The sequence below is a fragment of the Coregonus lavaretus genome (assembly GCF_964263955.1).
Source record: "Coregonus lavaretus genome assembly, chromosome: 13".
In the NCBI taxonomy this organism is placed as follows: domain Eukaryota; kingdom Metazoa; phylum Chordata; class Actinopteri; order Salmoniformes; family Salmonidae; genus Coregonus; species Coregonus lavaretus.
The window spans coordinates 14,877,566-14,901,554 of NC_140000.1; the positions used below are offsets into that span (position 1 = coordinate 14,877,566).

General features: G+C 42.4%; 1 protein-coding gene across 1 annotated transcript; it reads left to right on the plus strand.

Annotated features, from left to right (window-relative positions):
* The first annotated feature begins 726 nt into the window (after window positions 1-726).
* gapdhs (glyceraldehyde-3-phosphate dehydrogenase, spermatogenic) lies at window positions 727-23,216 on the plus strand. The gene is made up of 11 exons (XM_084175783.1): window positions 727-846; window positions 15,533-15,592; window positions 19,442-19,538; window positions 19,769-19,875; window positions 20,825-20,915; window positions 21,208-21,326; window positions 21,476-21,557; window positions 21,732-21,883; window positions 22,176-22,338; window positions 22,539-22,636; window positions 22,776-23,216. The coding sequence occupies exons 2-11, from the start codon at window positions 15,564-15,566 to the stop codon at window positions 22,843-22,845; spliced, it is 1,008 nt and encodes a 335-aa protein (XP_084031909.1). The 5' UTR covers window positions 727-846; window positions 15,533-15,563; the 3' UTR covers window positions 22,846-23,216.
* The last annotated feature ends 773 nt before the right edge of the window (window positions 23,217-23,989 follow it).

Below are 23,989 nucleotides of genomic sequence, written 5' to 3' on the forward strand. Positions count from 1 at the left end.
GGCAGTTAACCCCCAACAATATCTGTTCCCCGGGCGCCGATGACGTTGATAACGGTTAAGGCAGAACTCCCACCTCTCTGATTCAGAGCGGTTGGGTTAAATGCGGAAATTTGGTTGAATGCTTCAGTTGTGCAACTGACTAGGTATCCCCCTTTCCATAAAATAATTATTTATTTTCAATGTTTTTTCCCCAGAGATATTATTTTACACTGAGAAATTAGATTAGTTAAATTCGCTATTCCATTGAGATCGTGTGTAACAACAATGGATGGATGATGATTCACCACAATGTGGTCGCATACGCTTTTCATCCATGGGGTGGAGGCACGCATCGTATCTCACGTAGCCCAGCAGCCCGACGCTCTGCAGGACACTAGCCCAGATAGTCACGTGCTGCAGCATGTGGAATTTTAGAGCTTTCATTGATAAATGCGGTACTCTCAGATATTTCCATAAAATTATGCAAATTAATGACTTTGTCATTATTGACCCGTTATAATGGTTATGGTTCTGTGTGTGAAAATAATATAAAACACTAATTTCGATTTCTGTCCATAAAAATAAAAAAACATTCGTAGCCTATTTTGATTATATTTCTAAATACTCTATTGATGCTTGGTTGGATGTATAGGGCATCATCAGGTTGTTGTATCCTCCCCTACCGCCCTTGGATTGGCAACCTCCCCCCAGTTGCTCTATGGTTTCCATAGCAGCCGTGCCCCAGCAGAAGATCATGTGACGTCATGTTTCCAGGGCGATTAGCCCAATGCGCGTCTCACGTGTCCGCTATAAATTCAGAAGTCTGTAGTCTCAGTTTGCACAGACACTGCAGCATCTCCTCTGAAGGTAGGCACGAACGACAAAGGAGTTATTATACAACAATAATTGTAATACTTATCGCTTTATATGTGTCTTCTTTGTGTTTAAGAATGCCGTTGTAATAGTGTAGCAGTAGCTACTTCTAAGCCTCTACTTTGTCTTTAACATTACAAAGGCAGGAAATAAATGATGGAGGCGGGGAAAGGATGCGCCCATGGCCTTGTGTAATAATTCGCGTTTCTGTACAACATAATTTCGGAAAATATGACGTGTAGTTTGTTAACTAAGGCATAGCACATACAAATCTTGTTTATTAAGACACGAGTTGAGCATTTAGCTGAGAACAACAAGATAATTCATTATTCATTCATTAGAAGGCAAAATGTGCGGAGGTTACGTGACACTGTAGCTCGAACGATGGTGCATTTTGCGGAAGACTGTTGAGAACGAATATTGTGGCTTCATGCAACATTTAGATTATGTCTTCATGCCATGAATAACCAGTTAATCTGTTTCCCCACATCTGAACCTAAATAGTTTTATCAAATGGTCGGTGTAAATCAAGAGTTCTGGCATGGATGACTGTACAGGAAATCCCAGAAATGTTGCTCTAGCTAGCTACGTGCCTCAGCACATACTAATGATGAATTCTTTTGATTGCGTCATAGCATTCTAGAACGTTACCGTAGCAATGATGAAAAACCGAAACAAATCAATGTAGCCAAATTAAGCCGAGCTCACTTTCTTAAGGAAGTGGATGTTGAATTGTAATTGACAGTTTTAATTTTGTGGGATGAGATTAATGATGATTGAAGATGAATTGTATGATTCCAATGATGCTCTCTCTCTCTGAAGGGGGAAGCCATGGTGTGGTGTGTCGCATCAATGTGCGTACCGATTAGGTTACTCTGTCCGAATTGTAGCTAATTGTATTAGCTGCTAAAATACACTTGTGTTTATACTTTAATCAAGATGTCAACCGTTTGCAAAGACAGGAACAACAGGTTTCGGCTCGGTGTCACTATGGAGGATGGAGAGGCAGCCATCTCCAGATGATGGGCCTTTTTCATCACCGCGATGGTGAAGGTCGTATCATACTGTAAGGTCATTTTACAGACCCGGCCTATTTTCCAGGAGATGCCATAAAGATTGACTAATTCCCTGCTGCATTAGTTGCCTCACGCATAAACCACTTATTATCAGATTCTGGATATAAAATGATTCCTCATCTACAAGGACAGAAAAATGACATGTTAGAATAGGTGAAATAATTATATATTTCAAAATGAAGTGATTTTAATGTTAAAATGTATTCAGTGACCAATATGTAATGCATATCATCATCCTCATCATTAGTAAACTGCTCATTTATCTAGTTTGGCCTGCTTATATGCATGCACACTGTGTCAAGTATCCTTCTGGAAGATTAACTGCTAAGGGCATTGATTGCACATGCATAGGCCTAATGTAAACGAGCTGATGTACTGGTTTGGTCGTGTGATTATAAATAGGGCCTAGTCCTATTTTCCTGTTTTAGGCCTGAATGTGCCTGCAGCTGAGAGATTCTCTCTGACTCAATGGCCGTGTTCGAGCGCATCGAAACCATGATGTATCATGGTAAAATTGAGACTGACTGATCTACAAATAATATTGAATAGTTATTTATGATGCAAGTTAATCAGCCAGTCTCGACTTTCCTATAAAGTCTGCTGCAATGTCGAACGCGGCCAGTCTCTTGCTGTGTAAAAAGAGGTGGTTCCCTCAAACTCTCTACTCCCTCTTTCTGACCTGCTCAATGCGCTTTCCTTTTTTTGGTATGCACTTACCATCACCTTGAGGTTACCATGGAGATATTTCCCCCACCATTATTTACAGTACATGTGTGTGAAGAATCCTATCAGTGTGTTCTTTATACCTGTATTATTACAGTGTATGGCTGTTGAATCAGTTTTATCTGTGAAAGGGAACATTCATTGTTCTTTACCTGCCTTATGAAGGTCAATTTTTGTGCAGATCCGGCTTGTATAGTGGCGAGAACTTGATAAGCACTGCTGATGCTGATGCAACATGCAGCCCATCACTAGCTGTGTAACTGCCTGGGTTAATAGTTAACCACACCTCCTGGCTCGACTAGGCTTGACTTTTGCATTTGATATGTGCTGACTGAGAGTCCTCTCTTGATGCTGGGGTTAGAGATAGCTATCACTGCCCTAAAGATTACATCAGTAAATTATGACATGGATGTCATTGTATGTTTCTCCTTACCCCCCGCCTCACCTGCACATGTCAGGCAGATCACATGCTGGCAGGGTGCAGGAGGTGGCCCCTCCTTCACCGATCCACTGCAGTTTGATACAACAGTTCTGTTCTGCAGTGGCCACCGTCATGCCTTTCCCCTCTCTGTGTGCCTTCCTGCTGTGTTCTGGTTGGTCGGCATCTCCTGCTGACCTATTAGGTTTCACAGCTCTAACAGAACACAAAAGGACTTAAGTGTATTGCCACCTTGAAGATTTAGTCTGACATGACACAACAGGGTGACAACTGTTAGATTAATTTGGATTTTAAGAATAATGACTAAAGGATTTCACCCCAAATACAGTATAAATGTTAGAATTATCATGTAGTGTCAACCCACTAACAGAGGGGGTACTAAACATTCAAGGGTAAAGGAGAAGGCGGGAACTGTTAAAAAAAACACCTAAAGGTGGGAGGAGCATAGTGCCTTTGTTTGTCAAGGGGTATAAAAACAGTATGTTTGTGTTTTTGGCGGCAGAGCTCTCCATGAATAAATATACTGATAATTACTTGTGGATTGTGGACCTTGAATCATTGATGATTAAAACCAGAGCTTTACAACCTCTGGTAATGATTCAAGCTTAGGTTGAATTAGAAATAGAAATTCACATGACAACAACTTGATGTTATTTTGTCAGCACAGGACAGGGGACTGGCTTATGATGCATTTAACAAGTGTCTGGTTTTGTCCAGACAAAGCTGACTACATTAGTCTATTACTAGGCCTTGATGATGTGATATTTAGTGGCGTGAGTTGACTGGCTGTCTGCATTGAGGGCAGTCATGTGACAGTAAAGAGGCAAGGTGCTGAGGCTGGCTGGTCCTGAGGCTTGTTGAGGAGGACTGGACATCATGCTGCTCTGTCTGATGACAGCTGTCCAACCATATTAGACTGATAACATTCTCAGAGCGAGAACCAGTAGGCTATACAGAGGTTCATTTGATGTATTTGAGATTAGCCCACATACTATAGTTTAGCTGCAGGCAATAACATTTGATAATTTTCAAACGAATCAGAATGATCTTGAAAACATGCTTTTGACCATAAGTTAATTTTTTTATGTAATCACGTTACATGTTTCATAAATACAGATAAGGTTTGATATATTGATTTACTGAAAATAATGTTCTAGATGTAGGGCTGCGTGAGACTTAATGCAGTTTATTTTCCATAGGGGCGTGGCAGTCAGTGAGCAGGTTGAATGGTGAATACTGAACTGTGTTCAGTCTCTAGTCTCAGGGCCTGCCCCTCATGGCTCAGGTCTCACCAGTGGAAAACTACTGAGCTACAATCAATACAAGACATGCCTGGGAATGTAGAAAGTGCCAGTGAGAGGGTGGGTGTGTGAGGCAGCACGTTTTCATTCTCTCTCTCTCCTGTTAAGACAGCTTGTAGAGGTCAACGGAGGTTACGGTGTGTGTGTGCTCTCTTGCTCTCTCTCTCTCTCTCTCTATGCAAATGACAACACTGGTCATGGAAATTATACTATATTTATTGTTATTACATTGTAAATATCTATATATTATTACCTACAATTACTCAGCCAGCCTCTTGCATCATATTTGCCTGGTTGTGTGTCATTCTTCCTGTGTGCAGCACAGTAAATGGACGTGGTGGTATGACACAGCACTTTCTTAAAATGGCTCCCAGGCTCACCTCTGCTAACAGGAATGGTCTCCATCTGCCTCATCCCTCAACACAGCCACACGCTGGTTTTTGCTTTGTTTCTTGATTGCCAGCATTTTAATGAATACCGTAGTAAAAGGCCAACCCGCTCATAAACGCTTCCATATTGAGATGCTCCCACATTGCACCCACTTTATTTTTGTCCCATTGTCTGGGACATTTTCTGCCTGAGTGGGTATCTGTATGCCCCTGGTGGCGAATGACCTACTTACTACAGGCACCCTGTTTCTCCCCAGTAATTAGGTTGGTGCTGTAGCTGTGGACCAGTGCTCCTCTGGGTGAGTGGAGGGGTGGGCGGCTGCACCCCAACAGAGGAGTAGCCCCATAGCACTTGACTGATTGGCTAGACAGACTTGGAACAGACAACTACCATGGTGGATGTTTGAAACAAAGTAGTCATTATTGAATTATTGAGCTTTATTACCCCAGGAATTTTTAATACCTTGCTATAAAATATTATTGGTATGATGGTCAATATACCTAGGGATGTGACGGTCAGGTCATCAAATTTTGGATGGCGGTTATTGGTCAGCCAAATGACCGCGGTCACCGGAATATATATATATTTTTTAACCACGCACATTTTCTCCTCCGCTCCTGACTGCATGTGCTGCTGCTGCTGGGAGGGGGGCATTGCCTAGGCAAACGAAGATTAGTTTGCTACAGCATCTTGCTTGTTTCAGAAAGGAGCAACACATTTTTATCAAGTTGTAGAGTCCATGTTACAGCAGAAACGGACACAACCGCACGAATGCCCGGCTCTCTCGTTTTCAGTCAGCTGTTCTTTCCACACACCAAAAAATATATATATATACAGTATATATATTATTTAATGGTTATGATTTTATTTTCATGATGTCTTCATCCATAACCATCGGTTACAACGTTATTCAGTAATTGTGCCAGCCCTAAATATACCATGGCTCATGCTCACGCCTTTGCTTGAATGACACAATCACAAAAACTGCAGAAAAACATGGGCCTACTCTTTTCAGTGTTTGGGACCTGATCTTTGGGACCTCCCAAAGTGGTCTAAGGCACTGCATCGCAGTGCTAGCTGTGCCACTAGAGATCCTGGTTCGAATCCAGGCTCTGTCGTAGCCGGCCGCAACCGGGAGACCCATGGGGCGGCGCACAATTGGCCCAGCGTCGTCCAGGATAGGGGAGGGAATGGCCGGCAGGGATGTAGCTCAGTTGGTAGAGCATGGCGTTTGCAACGCCAGGGTTGTGGGTTCAATTCCCACGGGGGGCCAGTATGAAAGATACAAAATGTATGCACTCACTAACTGTAAGTCGCTCTGGATAAGAGCGTCTGCTAAATGACTAAAATGTAAAAATGTAAATGATCATGGGGTGTTGGTAAACAGGCATGTAGTTAATTTTGATGTTGTGTGACACTTTGCAGTAGAACAGGCAGATCATTGATTGAGGTTGAGTCAGATGCAGAGGTGGATCCTATAGGCCTGTACGAACACAGTGACCATTTGTCTGTGCTGGGCTTTAATAAGAGTCACCACCATGTTGCCAGCAGCCTGCGCCTGTTCAATTCCTCCACAGTTCAGCTCTTAATTGAGAGCCATTTGACATCTTGAGGCATCCAGAACACAAGTCCAGTATTGATTGGTCCCCTCAACAAAATTCTATTTGTCAGCCCACTTGCGTACTCTGAGATCAAAAGAGGAGGGGTGGTGATACTTCAGACAATGATACACACAGGCACAGAACCCGCCAACATTTTATTTTAAAGACCACAGCGGCCTTGAAGAGACAGGCGTGAGGCTTGTCTACTCTGTTTTTCTCAAGAAACAAAATGGAGGTGATAGAAGTTGTGCAGTGGATTTGACCAGACTATAGCTGAAGGGGAGAGTGGGAAGGTGTGAACAGAATATAAAGGAGGGAGGGAGGAATGTTAGCACACGATACTAACATGGAGCCTTCTCTGACTGCCTCCCAGCCTGCTTGCCTGCAGCACTAATTGCTGGGTCACTTTGTGATGCCTGTGTGGCAAGGAGAATTGAAGATGGCCAGACAGTCTAACTTGATGACATCTTTTTAATGTTCAATGTTACTGAAATATAATGTTACTGAATATATTAAATTGTAAATATCAAGCTCCAGACTGGTAGTTTTAATTCCCCACTGGTGCAGTGAATGGAGCTGAGGGACAGATGCCATTCATTGGGAGTCAGTGTGACTGCATTATGTGTGGAGGATTCACTGTGAGCTTGGCCCAGTTGGTTCATTATAGGCCAGTCAATCCAGGCAGCATACGCAGTGCATTCTGGGGCCCTTTAAAAAGACCACAGACTGGAGGAACAGGCAGATTAGGATAAGCCAGCTGGGTTAGTTGCGGTGCAATGGGAGCCACACACAGGCATACAGGTACACACACACTCACACAGGCACAGATTATCAAGTTGTCTAACTTTACACCAACCAGATGCAAGGGCAATCCTGTGTGTCCTTTCAAAGACCGCGCTAAGTCCTACCTTGCTGCAGCACAGCAGTCTTACATATAGGCCTGCAAGCTGTGGAGAGTGGAGTTGGGAGGAGTCCTAAGACTTATTGCTCATCGGAGGATACTACAGATCCTAAGCATATTTAGTAAGGGTTGACTTGACCTTATGATACTAGTACAATTAAATATGTAGTTTACAGTGCCTTGCAAAATTATTCATCCCCCTTGGCGTTTTTCCTATTTTTTTGCATTACAACCTGTAATTTAAATGGATTTTTATTTGGACTTCATGTAATGGACATACACAAAATTGCAAAATTGGTGAAGTGAAATGAAAAAAAAAACGTGTTTCAAAAAATTTAAATAAATAAATAATGGAGAAGTGGTGCCTGCATATGTATTCACCCCCTTTGCATATGTATTCACGTTTGGTGTTCGCCAAAAGGCATGTGGGAGACTCCCCAAACATATGGAAGAAGGTATTCTGGTCAGATGAGATTAGAATTGAGCTTTTTGGCCATCAAGGAAAACGCTATGTCTGGCGCAAACCCAACACCTCTCATCACCCCGAGAACACCATCCCCACAGTGAAGCATGGTGGTGGCAGCGTCATGCTGTGGGGATGTTTTTCATCGGCAGGGACTGGGAAACTGGTCAGAATTGAAGGAATGATGGATGGCGCTAAATACAGGGAAATTCTTGAGGGAAACCTGTTTCAGTCTTCCAGAGATTTGAGACTGGGACGGAAGTTCACCTTCCAGCAGGACAATGACCCTAAGCATACTGCTAAAGCAACACTTGAGTGGTTTAAGGGGAAATATTTAAATGTATTGGAATGGCCTAGTCATGGTGGTATGACTTAAAGATTGCTGTACACCAGCGGAACCCATCCAACTTGAAGGAGCTGGAGCAGTTTTGCCTTGAAGAATGGTTAGTAAGCATTTCACTGTTAGTCTAGACCTGTTGTTTATGAAGCATGTGACAAACAAAATGTGATTTGATTTTGACATATGTCTGGGAAAAATCCACTTGAACGGCCCTCCAACAGGTAATTAGTAGAGGCAAACTCGTCTATCATCCTGAGCTCCGACTTCACCCACATGCTAACCTCTGCCGTCACCTACTATGGAAACGATTTCGATAACAAAATGTTCTGCAATTAAACGCTACAACAAAACATTATTTATAAAAGCTATTTATTAATATGGTTTTTGAACACTATAATATGTTTAAAAGCCTGATAGCTGGTTTACACAGCTTGTTGGCCATTAGCCAATCGGCGTTTCTCAACAAGTTCAAAGCACGTAAATGCATCCAAATGGTACGACTTCACAACTGGTACATTTCAACCTCACACTTGGTTATGAACGCAGTAGAACCCTGGACTGGAGATGTGGATTATTAGGGGTGGTAGATTTCAGATATATATTTTTAGGCCATCTGTGGGAGTAAATGTCAGTCCTGTTCATTTGTTCAGTTGTATTGTCATCACATGCTAAGATTGAACACAGACAGTTTTGCAGTTAAGAGGCCTGTAGAGGTATATGAGTTCGTCAAGAGTATATGCAAATCCCAAAGTTGAAATAGGTACCACTTCCTCACTATATGTAATCAGCAATGTTAATATAATTCATATTATTTTAGAACATATATTACACATAAATAGGATATTTTTGGGGGGCAGTGTACAAACTTAACATGATGAACACAAATTACATTTACTCCAACGGGTGGCCAAAAAGAACTATCTGAAGGCCACGCCTCCAATAAGCCTCCAATCTTCTGATAAGCTGCCACCTCTACAATATAAAGGGCGGATTCGATTATGCTGAGCTGCGGGAGAACAGTCTATGGCCCTTGACGTGAACGGGAGGAGCGCCCTTCTCAAATCAACAGTAATCTGCGCTGCTCGGTCGTGTTGTCAACAAGGCAGCATGGTGCATCGTTCAGAAACATCTCTTTTCCATAAAATATATGTTTGAATTTAAAACTAGTTTTCATTGGGAGGGCAGATAAAGCGTTTTTATCAAAACCAATCACTTTTGCATGTGAAAACAGAATTGTACTCCACGTGCTTAATTATGTCACTTTCATTTACACACCTACCCGGGGGCCCGAGTCAGATAAATCGAATCCACTCATTATTAAAAAGGTTCACAATGTAACCCCTCCCATCACATAAAGGTTCCGGTCTAAACCTTTGCGCTGGGGTTCCTTCCTCCAAGACCCTTTTCAGAGGGGTTCCTCAAGAAACCTTTTTGAACTGGAAAGGTTCCACATGTGTGGCAATTTTAAACCCCGTTTATACCTGGTTCTAACTTGCGTCCTTTGTTCTGATTGTGGCCACATTTTTTGACAGATGTAGACAATCAAAAGACACATTGTGATCTGATCATGATCAGCCCATCCTGCCCACCTCCAGAGGTAGTAAAACAACATTGTGTCTGGATATCTTACAATTGTAGACCGATCTGGAAAGATAAACCATTTAAATCATAATTATTCCGCCCTCTAAAATCATTGACAGGTGGCACCATTGACTGATTACATCAATATGTATCTTACAATAAATAAATATTATTTTGAAAGAATAGCTGTGAAACTATTTGCATAAAGGAAGGGACCAGGAAATCTGGTCACAATGCAGACACAGTGGATGGACAACAGACACATTTTAATAGAAAGTGTAGACACATTTCTGGAACTGTGGGCACACTCAGAATGTAGACAAGATCAGGACAAATGATCCATGTTAGCACCAGGTATAAACGGGGCTAGAGAACCCCAAGGTTATTCCAGGCTCCTTTACTTGTAAGAGTGCAGTAGCCTACACCTGTGATGTGCCGGTCTGCTCACTTCATAGCTACACTGTCTATTATTAACACCCTGAAGGAAACCAGTAATTACAATGGGACTCCTCTGCACCTTGGAGACTACCGGGAAAGGAGGCCACATTCCACCGTCAGCGACACTGTGTGCGTGCTGTCACCGTGACTCAGAAAGTCGAGACACTCATTTGCACCGCTGCTATTTCAGGTTCGGATGTATTAACTGCGCAAAGCATGGATGCCTTCTCATGTTCAATGTGTGCGGGACATTTACATTAGGTCTCATTAGCGGTGTGTGGGTAAAATCACTGGGGAAGCCAAGCCAGGGGGAAAAAAAGCAATATTACAACCTATGTGTTGTGATAATTGTGTTGTTTGCTCTATAACATGTTAGTTCATATGCCTTTGTGTGTGCATGCGTGCATGGATGCAAGTAGAAAAAACATGTTGACTCACCCTACTTGTAGTGAAACACCAATGCCATCCTCTCTTTCATGTTGCCGAAACAGCCTATGACTGTCATACAGTACAAGTACACACTTTTAGTTTTTGTTGTCCTAGGCTACCTGGCTAAAATGTTTGCTCGCTAGCCTAACTTACTTTCCTGGGCAACAATGACCCAGCTAGTTAACATTAGCCTACATGTAGCTACATATTGAACTTCCATCGTCTCAGGCCAGGGGCACAACGTATGAATTTATGGTTGGATCAGAATCGTTGTTCATAGTCATTGGCCAGTAAGGAGAAATAAGTAAAATCACAAGTCCAAATCCCTATCTCCATCCATGTATGCACTCACTAACTAAGTCGCTCTGGATAAGAGCGTCTGCTAAATGACTATAATGTAAATGTAAATGTTAAAAATCCCAGTGGCTAGATGTGCCAAGCTTATAGAGACATACCACAAGAGACTTGCAGCTGTAATTGCTGCAAAAGGTGGCTCTACAAAGTATTGACTTTGGGGGGGTGAATAGTTATGCACGCTCAAGTTTGCTGTTTTTGTCTTATTTCTTGTTTGTTTCACAATAAAAAATATTTTGCATTTTCAAAGTGGTAGGCATGTTGTGTAAATCAAATGATACAACCCTCCCCCCCAAAAAACATTTTAATTCCAGGTTGTAAGGCAACAAAATGGGAAAAATGCCAAGAGGGGTGAATACTTTCGCAATCCACTGTATGTAGTTTTGCATAGCTTACTACACTTATTTTATTTATTTTTATTTCACCTTTATTTAACCAGGTAAGCCAGTTGAGAACAGGTTCTCATTTACAACTGCGACCTGGCCAAGATAAAGCAAAGTAGTGCAATAAAAACAACACAGAGTTACATATGGGGTAAAAAAAACATAAAGTCAGAAATGCAACAGAAAATATATATACAGTGTGTGCAAATGTAGCAAGTTATGGAGGTAAGGCAATAAATAGGCTATAGTGCAGAATAATTACAATAGTATTAACACTGGAATGCTAGATGTGCAAGAGATTATGTGCAAATAGAGATACTGGGGTGCAAAAGAGCAAAATAAATAACAATATAGGGATGAGGTAGTTGGGTGGGCTAATTTCAGATGGGCTGTGTACAGGTGCAGTGATCGGTAAGGTGCTCTGACAACTGATGCTTAAAGTTATTGAGGGAGATAAGAGTCTCCAGCTTCAGAGATTTTTGCAATTTGTTCCAGTCATTGGCAGCAGAGAACTGGAAGGAATGGCGGCCAAAGGAGGTGTTGGCTTTGGGAATGACCAGTGAGATATACCTGCTGGAGCGCAGACTACGGGTGGGTGCTGCTATGGTGACCAATGAGCTAAGATAAGGCGGGGATTTGCCTAGCAGTGATTTATAGATGGCCTGGAGCCAGTGGGTTTGACGACGGACATGTAGTGAGGACCAGCCAACAAGAGCGTACAGGTCACAGTGGTGGGTAGTGTATGGGGCTTTGGAGACAAAACGGATGGCACTGTGATAGACTACATCCAATTTGCTGAGTAGAGTGTTGGAGGCTATTTTGTAAATGACATCGCCGAAGTCAAGGATCGGTAGGATAGTCAGTTTTACGAGGGCATGTTTGGCAGCATGAGTGAAGGAGGCTTTGTTGCGAAATAGGAAGCCGATTCTAGATTTAACTTTGGATTGGAGATTCTTTATGTGAGTCTGGAAGTTGAGTTTACAGTCTAACCAGACACCTAGATATTTGTAGTTGTCCACATACTCTAGGTCAGACCCGTCGAGAGTGGTGATTCTAGTCGGGTGGGCAGGTGCTAGCAGCGTTCGATTGAAAAGCATGCATTTAGTTTTACTAGTGTTTAAGAGCAGTTGAAGGCTACTGAAGGATTGTTGTATGGCATTGAAGCTCGTTTGGAGGTTTGTTAACACAGTGTCCAATGAAGGGCCAGATGTATACAAAATGGTGTCGTCTGCGTAGAGGTGGATCTGAGAGTCACCAGCAGCAAGAGCGACATCATTGATATACACGGAGAAAAGTGTCGGCCCAAGAATTGAACCCTGTGGCACCCCCATAGAGACTGCCATAGGTCCAGACAACAGGCCCTCCGATTTGACACACTGAACTCTATCTGAGAAGTAGTTGGTGAACCAGGCGAGGCAGTCATTTGAGAAACCAAGGCTATTTAGTCTGCCAATAATAATGCGGTGGTTGACAGAGTCGAAAGCCTTGGCCAGGTCGATGAAGACGGCTGCACAGTACTGTCTATTATCAATCGCGGTTATAATATCGTTTAGGACCTTGAGCGTGGCTGAAGTGCACCCGTGACCAGCTCGGAAACCGGATTGCATAGCGGAGAAGGTACTTAGTTAACCAAGTAAATAAATAATATATTAAGGATATGTTGTATGTTGCTTTTGTATAACCCTCACGTTATAGCCTACACCCAGACAGTTTGAAACGGGTGCTAGACATTAGACAACCAAGACAATCCGTTGGAAAAACCTAGGCCTATTTATAGCTATTTCGAGTTGATTGCCCAAAGTGTCGCTTCGATTGGTCTGAGGTGTTTTAGCCCCAAGGGCTTTGTCCCCACTAGTCTAGCCTAATGCCCAGAGAGTTCAGTACTAGTTATGTTCCGTGTATGGATTGTTTCTGTGCATCCATTTCGATGACCCTCAGCTCGGAGTGGAAAAAGTAATGGAGGGTAACTGGCACTCCCTTCATATAGGGTCATGGCTAGAAGGGTTTCAGCTTTTGACTTTTCGTAGCAGGCTAGGATAACTTGTGCAGCATGTTAGGAGAATTAACATAGCAGGTTAGGAGAATTAGGTTAAGGTTAGAAAAAGGGTTAGAGTTAGCAAAAATGCAAAAAACAATCTACTTTGTATGTTAATTTGACAAAAGCTGGGTCCCTTCTAGCCATGACCCTAATATAGCCTATCTCCAGGGTTTTTATATCAGTATATCTGGTGTAGAGGTTATGGTGACCCCTTCACTTGTTAATACGTTTACAAAAAGGCACTCAGGCTTTTTCAAGGACTCATTTTAGGCATAACATCCGCTCGTACAGTCAGTTGCTGATGTGTTAATAACCATGTAATTTCAGATTATAGTTTTATTTAGGTTTTATTTCTCTCCTAACTTGAGAGAAGAAACAAACCACATTTACCTTTCCTTTGAACTGGGCATGGTGATGGATTTTTTATAGACCTAAATGTTATTTTAGACCTGTTAGATTGGACCTCATTGGACCTCCATGTGCAGACCAAATCACTATCTGTCATCATGGCAGACTAGGACAAATCAATTGTCTCCTTTGTTGAAAAAAAATCAGTTTGTTTTTCAGTTGAAATTGATTTAATAATGTGTCTGTCATTTGCTTTATTGGTTTAAATGTCACCTATAAAGCAATACAGATTATGATAAATATGATGCAGAGATAGATCTATAGCCTAGGGCTATTACTTGTTTATAACAACAGTATTTCTACATTGATATTCACAAGAGTTTGCCACATCAATTTCCAACAAACGTTTTCATCGCTGCAAAATGAAGAAGCAGGAATTTCCTGATTGTTGCATCACTATGTGTTAGCCAAGGGTAGTAACTTACAGTTATGTGGTCCATCCTCCAACAGACCTGACATTGATGTTATTGGCCAACTGTATTTTGCAAGTCTTGCCTAAAAAATTTGTTAAAACCTCTCCCGACCTCAAAAAAAGACCTTCAGCATTACTAACCAACAATTTTTGTCTAGGCTACATAATTTGGTTGAACATTTATCTTTGACTTGCTCAAACGGGTTGTAAAGACATCATTAAACTATAAAGCCTTATTTTTATAGTCTCAGCTGTAATAAATTGCTTTCTAGTTACAGGAAGTGTCTCATATCTATCTCGTTCACACACATCTGCTTCCTGTGTCTCTGGCTAATGGTCATCTTCCCCCTTCCTACACACGTCTCTTTGTTTGACTCCTCTCCCTCCCCAGTCCTTATAGGGCCGATGAGGTTATATACTTGACTATGTTCCATCCCTCCTTTCTCAGTAGCCTATCTCAGTGTTTCTAGAAACCTCCAAACATGCTCCTGCGCTGCCACTCACTCTGTCAGAAATACCAAACATGCAGCAGCTTGCCCATAAAGTAATATGTATATGATCACAATTCAGATTGGCACTGAAAACTAGACCCTACCCAAGGCTCATATTTATACGTTTCCATGCAAGTTGAGCTGAGATAACAGATAAGCATGTCCGTGTCCAATCCTCCAATATGGGACCATTGGAGAAGTCAAAGTAGACGAATAGCCTAGTCTCCTATTAAACCAGAAGGTTAAAGTGGAAGGCTGTGTTTTATCGTTCCTTACACACCACAGCCTCTGTAAAGTAATAAGACTGGCCTGGCACCACAGGCCTGTAATACAGTGAGAGTTAACATTGCGGAGGAGAGGAGAGCTACTGATTTATGTCCCTTGTGGATTCAGACAGGCTTTAAGGGAGGAGCCTGGAACCCAGTGTCTGTTCCATACTGGGCTGGTTTCCCCTGGAGTCTACAGAAAGGAAGTCCTCTGAATAGGAAGTCTGGGCCTGTTGCTTCAGTTCCTCAACTCTCTGCTCTCTGTCTGGCATGTTAAACAGGCCTGGAGACAATGGAGCCTCCCATAGCCAAGTTAGAGACACAAATCTAGCCTACACCTCCCTCTCTCTCCCAGCACTAGGCCACCTAGTCCTGCACTACAGAGCAGAACAAGTGTTTGACTTAGCTAACTGCTGTTACGTATTCAACTGTGGCACTACTTTCTCTGCGGTTATAGAAAAAAAGATTGATTGCAGATTTTAGGCACTGTGCTCTGCGGGAATAGACGGCCTGGGAAACTTCAGTGTTAGTTAGTCCTACCCTCTTTGTGAAAGCTGTACATTTGCAAGACTTTGCTGTTTCTACAGGGAGAGACGCTTTTGTTGCAATAAGCTTCCTAATGTTTTCTCATTTCTTCTTGTTTCAGGTTCACCACTACAACCCAATCAACAGCAACTATGTCAGACCTCTGTGTTGGAATCAACGGGTTAGTGTTACATTCACCTCTAATACACAAATTGTTGCATATTTATCAAAAACCGTGTTAAACACTGCCATTCAAAAAATGGGAAATGACCCATCATGTGCACCAACAAAGACATCCAGCCCCAGTTAAGACTAGTTATGTAATAATAACAGGCTATGAAGCAATATAAAGGTGCAATGCAATTGCAAAATACACTGATAACTGAAGGCTCTATAGTGTCAATCGCATTTGGGAGCAGCAAACAATGAACACTGAACAGACATTGGTCGTCTTCCTCTGGGTATCAGTCGGCCCCCACAGAGCCTGTGGTTGTCATCAGGGGCCAGTTGCACCAGTTGGGCATAAAGTTGGTCTTAAATGCTAGTTCGGGCTTAGCTACGTCCAACTTTGGGATCAGAATTTACACCTGTTGCACCAACCAAAAATAAGACTAGTCGTAGTTAAGTCCGGTGTAAGCAGTGTGCGTTCATGAGATTTGATGCGTCATAATGATGGTTGCTAGGCAGCGCCCGTTACTAGGCTGTCACCATCCTTCACAAAGCCCACCACTATGCATGCACGTTTTCTTAACCACATCTGGATGGGTCAATCAATAATTACTGTGGGAATAAATATCACTGAATGATGAAAATATTGGAATGAAGTAGGCTAATGCCATTGAAGGTATTTATCATATTGTTGCTTACTGAAACTCCCAAAGTCATTCAACCATTTGAAATACTTTAAAGTAATAGCCGTGTGTGGTCAACTATAACTTCAGCACCATTATGATTGGGACCGCGCCATCGCACTGCTTTGAGACAAGCATGGGGACTCGTCTTGATAAATCAATCAATGTCAGATTTTTATTTTCACTGAATCTCCATTGAGATATTTGGTTACAATTAGGCTGGGAAAATGTTAGCCAAGTTGAGGTGAGTGCTCATCTAACAGTGTTATCAGAACATTTTGCTAGCATGTTATGTAGCCTAGAATAACAGGTGGATTATTTAGCTCTTCACTGGCGTAGTAGCCTAGGCTATATTCCAATTAAAAGCCTTTGCCTTTTTTCTTTCTTTTGTTCTAGGGGGTAGATCAGCTTTAATATTGCAGATAGATTGTAACTTCCATCAATGTAATTGTCTGCATCACTTCCAATCCCCCATATGTGTTTTTTTCTCGCAAATATATATATATATATATACATATCCTTTAAAAAATATATATTTCCCTTTATTACTTTCCAACCCCTTCCCTAATTGGAGTAAACTAGTGAACAACAACGCTTAGGCCTCTACTTCCAGTTTATACATACTATATACAGTCGTGGTCAAAAGTTTTGAGAATGACACAAGTATTGGTCTTCACAAAGTTTGCTGCTTCAGTGTTATGAGATTTTTGTCAGATGTTACTATGGTATACTGAAGTATAATTCCAAGCATTCCATAAGTGTCAAAGGCTTTTATTGACAATTACATTAAGTTTATGCAAAGAGTCAATATTTGCAGTGTTGACCCTTCTTTTTCAAGACCTCTGCAATCTGCCCTGGCATGCTGTCAATTAACTTCTGGGCCACATCCTGACTGATGGCAGCCCATTCTTGCATAATCAATGCTTGGAGTTTGTCAGAATTTGTGGGTTTTTGTTTGTCCACCTGCCTCTTGAGGATAGACCACAAATTCTCAATGGGATTAAGGTCTGGGGAGTTTCCTGGCCATGGACCCAACATGTCGATGTTTTGTTCCCCGAACCACTTCGTTATCACTTTTTCCTTATGGCAAGGTGCTCCATCATGCTGGAAAAGGCATTGGTTGTCACCAAACTGTTCTTGGATGGTTGGGAGAAGTTGCTCTCGGAGGATGTGTTGGTACCATTCTTTATTCATGGCTGTGTTCTTAGGCAAAATTGTGAGTGAGCCCACTTCCTTGGCTGAGAAGCAACCCCACACATTAATGGTCTCAGGATGCTTTACTGTTGGCATGACACAGGACTGATGGTAGCGCTCACCTTGTCTTCTCCGGACAAGGTGTTTTCTGGATGCCCCAAACAATCGGAAAGGGGATTCATCAGAGAAAATGACTTTACCCCAGTCCTCAGCAGTCCAATCCCTGTACCTTTTGCAGAATATCAGTCTGTCCCTGATGTTTTTCCTGGAGAGAAGTGGGAACCTCTCTCCTTGAAGTTCTTGATGATCCGATAAATGGTTGATTTAGGTGCAGTCTTACTAGCAGCAATATCCTTGCCTGTGAAGCCCTTTTTGTGCAAAGCAATGATGACGGCACGTGTTTCCTTGCAGGTAACCATGGTTAACAGAGGAAGAACAATGATTTCAAGCACCACCCTCCTTTTAAAGCTTCCAGTCTGTTATTCTAACTCAATCAGCATGACAGAGGGATCTCCAGCCTTGTCCTCGTCAACACTCTCACCTGTGTTAACGGGAGAATCACTGACATGATGGCAGCTGATCCTTTTGTTGCAGGGCTGAAATGCAGTGGAAATGTTTTTTGGGGATTAAGTTCATTTTGATGGCAAAGAGGGACTTTGCAATTAATTGCAATTCATCTGATCACTCTTCATGACATTCTGGAGTATATGCAAATTGCCATCATCAAAACTGAGGCAGCAGACATTGTGAAAAATTAGTATTTGTGTTATTCTCAAAACCTTTGACCACAACTGTACATTTTATGGACATAGTCAATTTTACAATAATTATATTTTGTTTGTTTTTACTCCTGAACTTCCTCTACCCTCAACCTCTCCGATCATTTTCATGATGTCCATCCGTTTTGCTTCTATATGCCATATCTTTCTAACTGTGCTCTTTCACAAAAGCTCTCAACCTATAACCTATATACTTATTATGGACACAGTATGCTTTACATTAGTTATCTTGTTGTTGTTAGTTGTTATTAGTCCCGTCCTTCAGCTCCATTCAACACCTCCCATGTATCTCTTAACACCATCCATATTGGATTTCTATTTGCCATATATTTTTCAACTGTACTGTGATGTTTCACAAAAGTTCTGAACCCTTCTATTCTCATTGTTTCTACAGGTTGTAAAAGTATTATTATATTATTGATCGATTGACTATGACTTTTCAGATCACCCAGAAGCCTTTGACTTGTCTGATAATCAATCAATGTGATTTTGTTTCACAGAATCTCCGTTGTATACAGTATTTGGTTATTTGATCTCTGGTTGGGCAAATAAGTGGAGGTGGCAGCTCATCTGTTCGTTTGCTAATATCTGATCAGACACATTTAGCATGGTATGTAGCATAAATCAAGTGTATTATTGACGCATAGGCAACTCGGAAAGCCCACAGAGGCTGAGAAATCTGAACACGACACACGACATTATTTTCTGTGCATATCATGAAAGAAGATTGTCCCAATTTTACACCGTAGGCCTGCTCCCTACTAGGCTTTGAATCTACGCCCAGGCATAGCTCATAGAAGGGCTGACTTTTTACGTTGGATGTAGAGTTACGACCCACTTATGGCCAACTGGTGCAACCGGCCCCAGAAGGTGTGGTGTTGAGGGGAGTCAGTGTTAGATGGGAAGAGGAGGACAGCACTGTTAACAGATAATGAGGATTACACTGTAAATAAGCACCCCAAGGAAAGCACACAAACGCGCGTACAACACAGAGTCACACGGTCAAGTACACTCATTTCTTCAGTCACACATCCACATGACGTGTAAATCCTAACTCAAACATGTTAATTTAGCATCATCTGGAATTTTTCACAACAGTCCCAATACACAGGCCGGACGAGGGAATTTTAGAATGTTTTTAGGGGAGCAATCCCATGTCTCCCTGTGTCTGTGTACTGAATCCACCCTTTCCCTCTCTCTGTCCAGATTTGGCCGTATCGGCCGCCTGGTCCTCAGGGCCTGCCTGCAGAAGGGAATCAAAGTTGTTGCCATCAACGATCCCTTCATTGACCTGCAGTACATGGTGAGCTGAGTCTCTTTCACAGTCCCTCAATCAACAGCCTTCATATAAAATGTCACCCTGCCATATTAAGCAGAGGAGGCCAGACCACACTACATGTGTGCTTTTGTGGTAGTATTTATTGTAATAACACCCCAACTACCCCGTTATGTGTAATGAACTGATAACTGATAACCTTGATGTTCTCTGACAATGTCACCTTTGTTTTTCTCTAACATTCTCTTTCTGCACAGGTTTACATGTTCAAGTATGACTCCACCCACGGCCGTTACAAGGGTGAGGTGAGCATGGAGGACGGGAAGTTGATTGTGGACGACCACTCCATCTCCGTATTCCAGTGGTGAGTGATGACATCATCACATGTGCTCGTGCGTGCTTGCGTGTGTGTGCGAGGGCCGCTGGAATGGAATTTCTTTATGTCTGAGTAAGTTCCATTCTATGGGGCTAGGTTGATTTGGGATTGAGCGTGTGTGCCCCTTTTCTCCCTGGCTCATAGAGTATTACCTCAGTGGTCTGTAATCCCTCTGGCCATTGTCTCCTCAGTGTTGCTATAGGCCTTTGAGGACTGGTGCCATGCCACCTGTCTGCAAGGCCCAGCTCACAGTGATAACAATGAGGCTTAAAGGAAATATTCACCCATTTTGAATGTTACAGCTGTAGGATCTTAATTTGAGCCAGTTTGCTAGAGCAGGAAAATTAATCCTGCAGCAACAGGAAATGTGAATTGTAATTAATAGACATCTTTTGTAGGGGTTGATACATTTTAAGTTAGGGCAAATCAAGTCTGAAATGTTGAAGTGGAAATTACAAACTTTAGAAGCCTTTTTAAACCTTGAATAGACTGCAAGTTTGCATTTCCTGCTGTGCAGGAGAATTCTCATCAACAAAAGAGTGATCAAATTAAGATCCTACATCTGTATATCGTATTTTTACTTCGCTGAGCGATGTTTTATTGATCCCAGGGTAATTTCATGTTTTCATGTATCTGAGCTATTGCCGTTCAAGCAGGCAGAAATAAATCCTGTATGGTGTTGCATCGTATGAAAACAAGGGAATCGATAGAACATCGCTCAGATGCACAAATATGATATAACAATCAAAATGGGTGAATCTTTCCTTTTAAGGAGGGAGGCGGAAGAGAGAGATAGACATGATGGGTATTTGGTCATGAGAGGAAAATAGTGATGTTTGATTATCTATCACTTTCGCATGCAGTTTTTGCCTTGTGAAATTAAAACTCTTCCCCTCTTACCTTTCTCTCTCTCTCTCTCGCTCTCTCTCTCCATTAGTATGAAGCCCCATGAGATCCCATGGGGTAAAGCTGGTGCCGATTACGTCGTTGAGTCCACCGGAGTCTTCCTCAGCATTGACAAGGCCTCTGTAAGTAGCAGTACCCAGACAGACAGACAACACAGACACTCTTGTCCCCCCTCAAGCACTGATAACTATAGATCTCACCAAGGCCTTGCAGCAGCCAAATAAGTAACCCTAATGTATTTTGTCAAAATAAACCTATGAAACTCGAAATACTTTATCAACATAGTCAGTCAACAGTTCTCAAGTGTATTAGGACATGTCACTCAGATCTAGACACAAGCATTCAATATGATGTATTACATGTGCATGCAAGATTTGAGACGTTCTCAATGTGTTTTCTTTTCTGTTTCCACAGTCCCACATCCAGGGTGGTGCCAAGCGGGTGGTTGTGTCTGCCCCCTCCCCCGACGCCCCCATGTTCGTCATGGGAGTCAATGAGGACAAGTACGACCCCTCCAGCATGACCATCGTCAGGTGAGTCCCTTTATTCCTTACCAATACCTGCACGATCAAAGGGCGAACTCTTCACAAGCATATTCAAGTATAGTCCAACTTTATTAACGCTAGCATAATTGATTAAACTGAATTGGTGACCTATTGTAATTCTCTCTGGTCATCCACAGCAATGCATCTTGCACCACCAACTGCCTTGCCCCCCTGGCTAAGGTCATCCATGACAACTTCGGCATTGAGGAGGCCCTCATGGTAAGTGTCCTTCTTAGACTGTCTGTCCATGCATCTTCATGACCAGCATGCAGGGAGCATCTGCATGTCTTCTTGTCCTATGATCCATATTGACACATCCACTGACACTATGGAACCCATGCTAATCTTTCCCTTCTTTTCTCTTCTCTCTTTCGCTCTGGTCCTCCTCTCAAGACCACAGTCCACGCCTACACCGCCACCCAGAAGACAGTGGACGGCCCCTCTGCCAAGGCATGGCGTGATGGCCGTGGTGCCCACCAGAACATCATCCCTGCCTCCACCGGAGCTGCCAAGGCTGTGGGCAAGGTCATCCCTGAGCTCAACGGGTCAGTACATGGAGTGTGTGTGTCACAGGAGGCTGGTTGGAATGAATGGAATGACATCAAACACATGGTTACCATGTGGTTGATACCATTCCATTGACTCCATTCCAGCCATTATTATGAGCCGTCCTCCCCTCAGCAGCCTCCTATGGTGGGTGTGTTTTGCATACATTTATGTGATTGTGCCTACTACTTATCAAAGATGCTGAATGCAGATGTGTGCTTGATGAAACAGACTGCTTATATAAATGCTGATGTGAGCTCTCTCTCTCCCTCTCCCCCTCTCCTCTGTCAGCAAGCTGACTGGCATGGCCTTCCGTGTGCCCGTGGCTGACGTGTCAGTGGTGGACCTGACCTGCCGCCTGTCCCGGCCCGGCAGCTACGCTGAGATCAAGGAGGCTGTCAAGAAGGCCGCCGAAGGACCCATGAAGGGATACCTGGGATACACTGAGGACTCTGTAAGTTCATTACAAAATATGTATGTGTCAACTGAATGATGAGCAGAAGTGGCAATAGAGCTCAGATGAACTGCCAATTGTATTATGTGTTATTAGCAAGTTGTAGTTAAAAAGCAGGGCACCTAGATTACATAGATCTCTGTATACTACAGGTGTTATGTTGGTGGGTTTCTCAGTGCTCATGTTTCCTGTCCCACCAGGTTGTGTCTTCTGACTTCATTGGAGACACCCACTCCTCCATCTTTGATGCTGGCGCCGGCATTTCCCTCAATGACAACTTCGTCAAACTCATTTCCTGGTAAGTTCCTCCCTTAGAGTAAATATTCATTTTTTTCTTCTTCTAATTCTATGGTTCCTCCTCTGCTAATGGTGGACCCCTTTTTGGTTATTCTCAGCCCTCAACTAAACTATGACCCCATCTCTGTCTGTTTCTCCAGGTATGACAATGAGTTTGGCTACAGCCACCGCGTCGCCGACCTGTTGCTGTACATGCATTCCAAGGAGTAACTTTCCGGCTCCAGAAAGCTGGAATGGGACCACCCCCCTCTTTTACATGCACTCACACCCTCCATAACCAAGCCACAGTGTCACACCCTAGCACCCCCAGCCCTCCATCACTCTCTACAAGACAAGTTAGTCTCTGTCGTAGGCTGTGTGTACGAGTATTTGTTTTTTCCTTTATGAAAAAGTCCCACTTTGAGACGGTTTTGACTTGACAGTATTCGTTTCTGTGTCTGCCCAGAGCATTGCCATAGTTGTTTCCATACTGGCTGTTACCATGGAATATTGGTGTTAAATAATTATAGTTTAAGAGTCAAGTGAGAAAGACAAGCTACTGTAACTAAAAAAGTAATAAATCTGGAAAATCTTTAAGAATGTCTCTGTCTTGCCTTGTTGTTGATCATGTTTCCTGTTTGCCCAGTGTTATAAAAACATGTTTTCACACAATGACAAATAAGTGGTCATCTGCATTCAGGATAATCAATAGGATGCAGAACATGAAGATGGTGCATTATAAAGTGACAATTGTATGATAATGTGTTTGTTACATTAATGACAGGATTATACTTATTTTGTATGCACATTTGCATTTTTTGAACATCACAGTTTGGTGAAAATGATATTGAAACAAATGTTATTACCTAAACCTCAGTTCTAATAGCTGATGCTTTAGCCAGGCCACAGTTGTAATACTATGCTGGAAGAAAAGTCTGCATACAATGTTGGTACCTAGGACCAGGATTCAAACATGATTGATATACAATTTGCCGATCTGGTTGGGCACATTGCACTGGATGACTTCTGAGCCAGGTTTGCTACCAGAATTGAACGGGTGTAAGGCCATGGGACTGACAGTTTCTCAATCAAGTCTCAATTCTCCATCAAGGACATGCAAATGCATTCTGAAAGCTATCTGGAAGTCCACTATTGCAATTGATTAAACCCTGGCCTAACGGGAATCCCAGGACACATCTAGTGGCAAATATTGTAACACAATAAGGTAAACCAAATGACAGATGGTATATTTTCTGCATTCAACGCTGTTCACATGAAACGCCACAACACCCATTATTTTGGAATGTGATTATGGTTGTACATTTTTATATTAATTAGACTTGTAGCCTAGACTACTGCACATTGTGGATGCCTG

What these genes read in the sequence shown, in the direction of transcription:
- gapdhs (XM_084175783.1), top strand. Translation starts at nt 15,564, where the DNA reads ATGTCAGACCTCTGTGTTGGAATCAACGG. An exon ending in TCAGCATTGACAAGGCCTCT is followed by an intron (nt 20,916 to 21,207) that starts GTAAGTAGCAGT and finishes CTGTTTCCACAG; the next exon opens with TCCCACATCCAGGGTGGTGC. An exon ending in GTCATCCCTGAGCTCAACGG is followed by an intron (nt 21,884 to 22,175) that starts GTCAGTACATGG and finishes CTCCTCTGTCAG; the next exon opens with CAAGCTGACTGGCATGGCCT.